The following is a 10,018-nucleotide window of genomic DNA, read 5'->3' as shown; positions in this document are numbered from 1 at the left end:
CTGGCCCCATTAAAGGAATATTTCACCCAAAAATGAACATTTGCTGAAACTGTACTGGCCCTCAGGTCATCCCAGATGTAGATGCATTTATTTCTTTTTTGGAACCAATGTGGAGAAATGTAGCAGTACATCACTTGTTGGATCCACTGCAGTGAATGGGTGCCGTCAGAATGAGAGATCAAACGGCTGATAAAATAATCCACAAGTAATCCGTATGACTCCAGTATGTCAGTTAATGTTGTTCTCAAAGCTGCATGTTTGTAGAGACAAAACAAATTGTCTTTTTTTCTTGGGGTTCTTTAATAGTCAAACTGTATCTTTCTGTTAAACTGATTTGAAAAATGCATTGTGAAAAATGCTATATAAACTTGACCTTTGACCTTTCTTCTAGAAGACTGCAAAATGATTGAATGAAGATTTAAATTACACCAAAATGTCTAAATAAACATGTTGTGTAGAACTCAATCTGTTTTTAATTTTTACCAAACGGTAATCAATAATTAAGTGTGATTAAGGTTTTAAACTAAATAAAATTTGTGCAGTAGTCACTGATTCATTTCCGTTTTATCATGATAAGATTCCTGCACGGTATTCTCCCAAGAGGGGTTAATTGTAACCTGAGATGAGTAGTGTGTATTGGTAAGTTTGTGTATGTGTGCACAAAGGGAGAGCTATTCAGTCCTGAGTGAATGGACATCTGTGTCACAACTTTCTCGCTGTGACTGGGTGAACTTGGGATATTCGAAGTAACACACTGAGAAGGTAAGTGACCATTCATCATAGAAGTCTGAATAATTTGTGGTCAGCAAAAATGTAGAAATGTATTAAAATAATGTATGATTTGTATCTTGAAGATGATGCTCCACTCTCTTCTCGGGATTCTGGGCTTGATCTCTGCAGTTCTCTGTGTGAGTAACACAAAAATGGAACACGTGCATAAAATGAGTATACATGATTGAAGAAATGACTACTATAGTTAGATTTTAGATCTTTTAGTAAATCAGTCATCTGTGTTCACACCTGTGAGGCAAATCCCCATGGATGTTTAAGTGATTAATGGAAAATGGTTTTGTCTATGATTGAAATTTTTCCCCACTATGATAGATATTGTGTTGGGTTGTAGGTGAGGCAGCCGTCAAATGATTACTGGGGTGAATATGGCCCGTACGGAGCCTGCAGCCGCACCTGTGGCACTGGAGTAGCAGTGAGAACCAGGGTCTGCAACACTATGAGGTGGGTGAATGTGTGTGTTTAGTACATTTGAAACATTTTCTTTGTAAGAACCCTTTTCTTCATAACTCAACCTCTATTTTTCATTATTAAGGACGGACGGTGGGCACAATTGCGTTGGACCATCTAAATCCTACAAACTCTGTAACACACAGGTAAACAACTTAACACCCCCAAAAATACTTAAACAATGTTTTTTTTAACAACTCTATAATTTTTGTCCTCTATAAAGGAATGCCCTGTTGGATCTAGAGATTTCCGTGAAGAACAGTGTTCTCATTTTGACCGAATGGAGTTCCAGGGAAAACATTACACATGGCAGCCTTACTATGGAGGTGGAAAATTACACAAAGCATTGACTAAATAACATTTTATTGATGATGCAGCTTTTATATGAGGAACTAAATATGTTTTGTAAGTTTGTGTTTTTGAGCTGCAGCAGCTACTATTTGTAAGGTAGGAGGCTGAATTAAAAATGCATACATTTTATTTCATATATTTATTTATTATTTATTTAATATATTAAAGCTTGATTTCAGAGAATATATCTTGAATGAATTTATCTCATCTCATCCGATTGCCATTTTCTTGTTTTAATAATAAACCTCATTAAATTTGGTTATATTCACTCATAAATATTTGAATTTTGTTTTGTCTTTTATAAAATAATCTGTTTTTAAGGATTTTCAGACATTTTTTAAATGAAAAACATAAAAATACTTGCTGATAAAAAAAAAATGATTTGTTGTTTAAAAGATTATTTCACAGCGGCTTAAATTGGAGCTTTATTTTCTTAAATGACAACGAGTGAAAGACTTTTGTGCAGAAATTAAGTGTTTAACATGTCATTTAGATTTAATCAGTGGTTAAGTTAGAAAATTCTGGAAGCTTTCACATGTTTTTGTGGCCAAAAACCTTCCTCAGGCAATTCAGTGCACTGGTGTACCAAGATGAGGCTCTTTATATAATCACATGACCTGTTGTGTTTTGGCCCAGCTTCAAACCCATGTGAGCTGGTGTGTGTGCCCAGAGGAGAGAACTTCTACTACCGTCACAGACCCGCTGTGCTGGACGGCACACCGTGCTATGTGGGCCGCAGAGACATCTGTGTGGAGGGAGTCTGCAGAGTATGTGTACACTGACTACAGCACAAAACCACACACACAAACAGGTCATTCTAACACCGTTATCTTTGCTGAAAGGCGGTGAGCCATGGGGAGATTGTGGGTTTTGAGGATCACTCTCTTCCTGTCACCTCTAGACATGGCACTGGAGCTGCTGCCCATCTGAACACCTACAGGTAATTTATGTACAATTTTATGCATGTGTGATATGTGTATGCATGTATAATGAAAAATATGTATATGTGTATGCTTGCATACATAGATAGATACTTCTGTTTATACAGTTTTTTTCATGGCTCTCTGTTGTTTTTGTTTATTATATTATATTACAGACTGTCCATCTGTGAATTTTTCTGTCACTTTCTGCAGGTGACACTCAATGTCAGTAGGGGCAATAAGTGACTGTCTTTATGAGTATCAACCGATTGTTTTAAAATGCTGATTCAGTCTAGCATAGGTCTCTGGAGGACAGTAAAATGGGAGCTTCCAGATTGGTGGGCAAGAGCACAATGGAGGGCCGTTTTCGACTGCGTTACCTGATTTGCTCATGTCACAGTGACAGTTGTGTTTAGGAGCGCGGTCAAGTAAGGGTGTCATTTTCATTGCAATATTTTAGAAACACCCACCAGTGTGAAAACGTCCACTTTTGTTCCTCAGAGACCTCATTATTTGATTCAGTCAGGAACAAAACAAGTATCAATCAACCGATTTGTTCCAAAATTCTGATTCATTCAAGTTAACAAATTAGGGCTGTCAAATCGATTAATCACGATTAATTGCAACCAAAATAAAACTGTATTTTTCATATGAAAAAACACAGTTTTATTTTGGTTGCAATTAATCGTGATTAATCGATTTGACAGCCCTAATCTGTATATATACACACACACGTTCATGTATATATTTAAGAAATATATGTAATATATTTACATTTATATATAATATAAATCATGCATAAATATGAATATATATGCATTTAAATATTTATTTAAGATATACATATATGTGCATTTATATATACATACAAATATTTACAGTACACACACATATAGTATATTATGTAAACACAAACTTTTTTTTGATGCAATTAATCGATTCAACAGCCCTAAAACAAATATAAAGTGCTTCAAAATTAAAATTAAGTGTGACTGATTGTGTTTGTAGGTACACATACAGCACCTTTTCAGAGTGTTCACTTCACTGTGGTGGAGGAGTGCAGACACGTAGTGTGTACTGTATTACTGAGAGAACATCAGCAATGGTCGATGAGTCTCACTGCACTGCACAAGGCCTCAGGAAACCTGCTTCCCAGAAGGCCTGCAATGAGCACCCCTGTGCCGAGTACAGTGCCGGTCCCTTTGGTGATGTATGTAGTTAATTAATATCGACACATGCTCTCACACATGTGTTGCTCTGTTATTTCTAACTTTGATTGCTGTTCTATTCTCTTGTTTCCTCCAGTGTTCTGTGACGTGTGGTGAGGGACAGCAGACACGAGAGGTGTTCTGTGTCGGGGGCAGAGGAGAGCGCATCCCTGAGCACCACTGTAGGGGTCTCACACGTCCACATGATGTCAGATCCTGTCAGAGGCCAGCTTGCTACCAAGTTTTTAGATACTATATCAATGACTTCAGCCTGGTGAGAGAAGGAAGGAGAGGAAGAGCGTAAAGGAGAAATCCGATCAGGTTTAAGCATATACCTCTCTCCCTGTCTCCTTCAGTGTTCTCGTAGCTGTGGAACTGGTACTCGCGAGCGCAGAGTGGTTTGCATGGATTTGGATCGCAATCAATATCCAAATGAAAGATGTTCTGCTTTCTCCAGACCTCATGCTGTGGAGAATTGCAACACACAGCCCTGCCCTGGTGAACAAAGTGAGTTTTTTCATGGTCAATAACTGTATTTGTATACACGTTTTTGAAAGAAGAATTTATGTTTTGTTATATGCTCACCAAGGCTGTCTTTGTCTGGTCAAAAATACAGTGAAAACTGTTTTGTTGTGTTATATTATTACAATTTAAAATAACATTTTTTTCTGTTTTAATGTATTTAGGGGTTTTAGCACATAGCGCTGAAACCCTATTGTAACTGTTAAGATTCTCAAAGATCACCATTCTGGAATAAAAGTGATTGGGCAGACCAAACTGTATAGCATAGAGACCTGAAACTTTGAGAGATGGTAGTACCCGTCCCATCTAAAAAGTCACCAAGGCTTGCCCCAATCGGCCTGATGGCGGTGCTACAACAATCAAATAATCAATCAAAGTACAAAATCGCTCATAACTTTTAAGACGCTTGTCTTATATCATTGGAATCCTGGAAACAAAACGCACATGATGGATTGGAAAGCCACAGAAAAACCTAGATTTTTCGCTCGATCGGAACCAAACCAGTGCTGAAAAATTCTCTAGAGAGTGAATATCAATAATTAAAAAAAAACTTGAGTTTTCGACTCACCGTCGCAGAGGGATGCCAAAACATTTGAAAAATGCAGAGGCCACTTTTCATAAAACATCTATACATTTTTAACAGAATTAGATATTGACACCAAAGTCGATACGCACATCTAAGACCTCAATCTGATGTGTATCTGGCCACTGTGTGGTGCTATAACAAGGCAAAAACATAAAAATGGCTATAACTATGCATCCGTTTGTCCGACTGACTTGAAAATTCACATGCAGGGGCTACTGGGTCTGTGCTCAAATTGCCACGGCTGTCTCTGGGCACGTTTGTGTATCTTGAAAAATATGGCCGCCATCGGCCAATGAATTTCGAGCACCTATTAGACGGGGTTAACAGAAGCCAATCAGAATGAGACTTGGTGGGCCTGTTTGACTCACGGCCCACCAAGGTTTTTTTTTTTTTGCTGAACCTCAAGAAAACCACTGCAGTACAATTCTCTGGACTCACTTTATCAATAATTATCAAAATAATGTTGAACTTTACCCTTTGGATAGCTATAATGGGGTCATTTAGAAAGGGTGGTAGTCAAGTGCATGCAAAAGCCTATATCGCCAAAACGAAAACTCAGAACTTCACAAAAATAGGCGAGCACATGTGGCATATGATTCTAAACAAGCATACAAACTTTTATGGAGATCAGACCATAGCTGGCACTATAACTGTTAAAAAGCTTTAAAAACCATGTATTTTACTTTGTACTTTTCATACATTGCCTGTATTGGCTGTAACTGGTCTTGTCCATCTATGATCTAAGTGGTTACATGCTTGCTAAATAAAACATAACTCCTTTTTACACATGTGCTTAAAAGCCTTAAAGCGCTTGAAGCTATTACTTTAATATGTAGTTTATTCAGCAAAGCTAAATTTTCACCAGACATTAGTCTTGAAGGGAATCATCATATTTGACAGACTGTGGCATAGAAAGTCTAAGACGCGCCATACTACGAGACTCATACTGTATTTGTGTTACTTTGCTTTAGTGGTGCCCAGCGTGCAGGACCCCAATGGTTATGAAAACTCCTTGCGTGGATTTGTACCTCATACCCATGATGCAACCTCAGGTTAAAAAGCTGTCACAAAAATGTAGATGATTTGGAAGCAGTTTTAAATTTCTGTATCCATTTCTCGTGCTTATTTTTATTGTACATTTGCTCTGTTAACAGTTCACAGCCCAAGCGATCCATACCCCTCAGTGACTGGGCCGCACTGTGCCCAGTCATATTATGGCTGCTGTTTGGATGGCCACACTGCTGCCTCAGGGCCTCGTGGGGAAGGCTGTGCTCACGATGACTGTCATAGGTCCAGGTACATACATATTGTCAAATCAGATACACTTTGATCACTGAAAAGACCATAAATAATAAATAAAATTAAATATAAATAAAATATTATTAATAATAATATTTATCATATCAATTAAAAATACATAATAATAATGTCCAATTTTTTTATAATGTCCAATATATTTGATCCATTCAACATAATGTAAACTTCACAACCTATAAACTGACCATTCATATTCTATTTCACTCCATTATCTATGTTGCGTGTATCTGTTTGTTGATAGATATGGCTGCTGCCTTGATGGAGTAACAGCTGCTAATGGTTTTGGAAGAGCAGGATGTCCTGATTACCCCTATAGAGTAAAACAGCTCATTGATTTTCTCTCTCAGTATTCATCTATCATCATATAACTTTATTATTTGTATGAACACTCTTTCCAACACATTATCTCTTTTGTTTTCAGGATTATAGTCCAGTCCTTAACCCCTCTACTAGTATGTGCTCTTTGGCACGAGATGTTGGGTCCTGTTATGAATGGACATCTCGTTTCTACTTTGATTCTTCCTCTGGCTCTTGCTCACAATTCTGGTTTGGTGGTTGCGAAGGGAATGGCAATAACTTTGTCTCCAAGGAGGAATGTGAGCGGTCATGTAAGACTTCTGCCAGAAGCCTTGCCCCAAGAGAACCAACATCCAGGAGAGGGATCAACGGGGTCAGAGGTTATAGAATGAGATCCCGTGCATAAAGGGGTTAAAAGAAGGGTCTCTGAAATCCCACAAGAAACAAATCCAGCTCACATACATGTAGACAAAACAGTTTATTCAAGGTACACGCAGTCATGTACTCTGATATTAAAGACATCTTGGGTTTAAAATGTTTTAATGAGGAAAAGAATATTAATTGTTCCCTCAAGCATTTTATTGTACATTCAGAGAAACACATTAATTTTATAGTATTTGTCAAACATGACTGTATCAAAACATTTTCACACATTCCAGTCTCAAGATAAATCATGAAAATAAGATTGCTGTTGCTGAATTAAGCTAAAATAAACTTTCCTTTCTTCATTCTGTGTTTCTATATCTGTACACTTCATTTGTATACTTTGTGCACACTTTGTACTTCAGCTGTCTTGCTATGCCATTAAAGTGTTAACACAAACTAAGAACAATGATTCTTGATGATTTCACCTACAAATTTACCTAAATAAATCTCTTGTACAAAATGTTAGACAGTCTTGGAAGCAGTTTTAAAAAAATAGTTTATTCAACAAGAATAGTGCACATTAATAAGCATAACTATATATGTACCAGAGATAGCTTAAAAGGCTATTTTTCATCTGTAGTTCCTAAGAATGTTACAAAGTTACGCTAAAAAACAAATACAAAATTATTAAGTATGATATTAAAAAATAAAAAAAGCATAAGGCTGCACAGTACATTGGCTATATCCATCTAGCACAATTCAATTTGAAATTTTTGCAAAAAACAAACAAACGCAAAATATAGCTTTTAAGGGAACAAAATATAAGAATTTAACCAGTATTATTTGCTGATATTTACTAGTGCCGTAACATTTCCAGTCAAACTAAAATAAATAAATACACTTTAAAACTATACACAATCTCTGCAATTTTGTCATAAGACTTTAATTTTGAAAATGCAACGCGTCATCGCCACTACCGGAAGTGGATATTCGTTTTCTTTTCTGCATTTCTGATCTTTCTATAGCTGCTCTCCGTGATTAGCCGTTAGCGCCTACCACAGCCTTCATCGCCACGTTTAAATACCAGGACCAGAAATGGTAAGTATTTCACTGCTGTATTTTGTATTCTGGTGTATATTATATACGTTTGCCTAGTCAGGAAGTCGTGTTTCGTCGGCTGCACTGACACGTTCAAGAAATATTTAAGTGAGTGAACTCGCGCGGCTAGCAGCAATGTAGCGAGACAACGTCGAGTATTCACGAAATGAACGAGTTGTGAAGTCTGCTGGAATATTTCTAGACTCCCCTCTACAAATTTAAGCACTTAATATAAAGTATGATTTAAATTCATGTTTAAATTCACCCGTCGTAGTAAATGCATTTGTAAGACTGTTTTGTTTCGGGGGAAGGTTGGAGTTCAACAGCTGCTGTTTTCAGAGTCTGTTGTCAGAGATTCCGTTTGAACGTTTGAGTTATCTTTAAGTGTACTTTGTTCATATGCCAAACAGGGACGGCTGGATTGAATGTCAGATTAAGATGACATCCGTTTGAAAATATGTATGCTCTATTAATCTCACTGTTAGGAGTCGAAGCTGTGTTACTGGCAGTAGGGGGCTCCACATAATTGGGTCATATCTAGTGTATGTATTTGTATGTACAGTGTTTTTACGTCTTTTTGATCTCTAAAATGTGTACACAAGACAAAATGTATGTAGTATGTATTTAAACTTGTTTTTTCCTTCTGATTTTCAGTCTCACACAATTCTGCTGGTGCAGCCCACCAAGAGACCAGAAGGCAGAACATATGCAGACTATGAGTCTGTCAACGAATGCATGGAAGGTAGAATAGTTCTTTTGATTATAATGGCCAAGATTAATGTTATGAACAGTTCTAATGCGGAATTCTTTCTTTTCTTTCTGATAAAAGGAGTGTGTAAGATGTATGAAGAGCATCTGAAGAGGATGAACCCCAACAGTCCCTCCATCACATATGACATAAGCCAGTTATTTGACTTTGTGGATGATCTTGCTGACCTCAGCTGTCTTGTGTAAGTAAACTAACACAGCATCTCGTACAAGGGTACAAATGCTTTCAACAGTGTAGTAATTTTCCTATTCTCTGGACATTTAAACAGGTACAGGGCAGACACACAAACCTACCAGCCCTACAACAAAGACTGGATCAAAGAAAAGATCTACGTGCTGCTGAGGCGTCAAGCCCAGCAGGCGGGAAAATAAGGAGTATAAATGGCTGAATTATTTCTAATGCTAGTCCCCAACTCTATCAGAATTACGCTACATCACAGGACAAATAGATGAGCCAAGTGGTGAAGTGATGCCGCTTAGTTCAGATTTTGTTGAATGCATGTCTGTTCAGTCAGTACGTCAAAGCATAGAGTGAAAATATTTTGCATTTTAAATCGCATTTTTGTAACTGGAGTTAGGGACTTGGATATTTATCAGACTAAAGGGTAAGCATTGGGGAGGGAAAGGGTTCAGGATTTTTTTCAATCCCTCTCAATTGATGTTTTCTTGTTTTTTTTTTTAATTGTGGTTTAATTGTTCTTTAATTCAGTGAAGTAAAAAACATACACACATTTCAGATTATGGAGACGGTTCTGAGTCATTTTATATCCCAACTTTTGTCCTCGGTGCTGTTACAGATTTTGTTGGCCCTATCTGTTTTGTGTATGTTTCCAGTAGTCACCACTGGAAAATAAAATCTTCTCACACAAAGTTTTGATGTCAGTACCGTTTTTTTCTTTTAACATACACTGTTCAAAAGTTAGGTGTCAGTAAGATTTTTTTGAAAGAATTAAACGCTTGTATTCAGCACAGATGGATTAGCTTGATCTAAATTGACGGTGAAAACATTTGAAGTGTTACAAAAGAGTTCTATTTAAGATGCTGTTCTTTGCATCTTATTCATCAAAGAATACTGCAAAAATAGTATAGAAAAAGATTAAGCAGAGCTGTCTCCCCAATGATAATAGAAAACGTTTCTCGAGCAGCAAATCAGAATACTAGAATGATTTCTGAAGGATGGGACACTAAAGACTGGAGTAATGGCTGCTAAAAATTCAGCTTCATCACAGTAATTAATTACACCAGGTGTCATCAAACTTGATTCTGGAGGGCTGGTGTCCTACAGAGTTTTGCTCCAACTTGCCTCAACACACCTGCCTGTATACCTAGTAAGATCTTGATTAGCT

The 10,018-nt window shown here is 37.2% G+C and overlaps 2 protein-coding genes across 2 annotated transcripts; both read left to right on the top strand.

The window, feature by feature from the left end:
- Positions 1–854: 854 nt before the first annotated feature.
- paplnb (papilin b, proteoglycan-like sulfated glycoprotein) lies at positions 855–7,264 on the top strand (the record flags this gene model as incomplete). Its single annotated transcript, XM_079376496.1, has 13 exons — positions 855–908; positions 1,124–1,233; positions 1,325–1,385; positions 1,463–1,565; positions 2,227–2,357; positions 2,433–2,530; positions 3,519–3,720; positions 3,816–3,992; positions 4,075–4,225; positions 5,798–5,878; positions 5,981–6,122; positions 6,385–6,460; positions 6,565–7,264. The coding sequence occupies 13 exons, from the start codon at positions 855–857 to the stop codon at positions 6,844–6,846; spliced, it is 1,668 nt and encodes a 555-aa protein (XP_079232622.1). The 3' UTR covers positions 6,847–7,264.
- A 514-nt stretch (positions 7,265–7,778) lies between these two features.
- LOC306843952 (enhancer of rudimentary homolog) lies at positions 7,779–9,539 on the top strand. Its single transcript, XM_079375707.1, has 4 exons — positions 7,779–7,904; positions 8,559–8,646; positions 8,734–8,854; positions 8,942–9,539. Exons 1-4 carry the CDS (start codon positions 7,902–7,904, stop codon positions 9,042–9,044), a joined length of 315 nt encoding a protein of 104 aa, XP_079231833.1. The 5' UTR covers positions 7,779–7,901; the 3' UTR covers positions 9,045–9,539.
- The last annotated feature ends 479 nt before the right edge of the window (positions 9,540–10,018 follow it).

This window comes from Barbus barbus (genome assembly GCF_936440315.1).
Source record: "Barbus barbus genome assembly, chromosome: 24".
Taxonomy (NCBI): Eukaryota; Metazoa; Chordata; class Actinopteri; order Cypriniformes; family Cyprinidae; genus Barbus; species Barbus barbus.
Note: the sequence above shows the minus strand (reverse complement) of the source record. Positions and strands in the feature narration are given on the sequence as shown.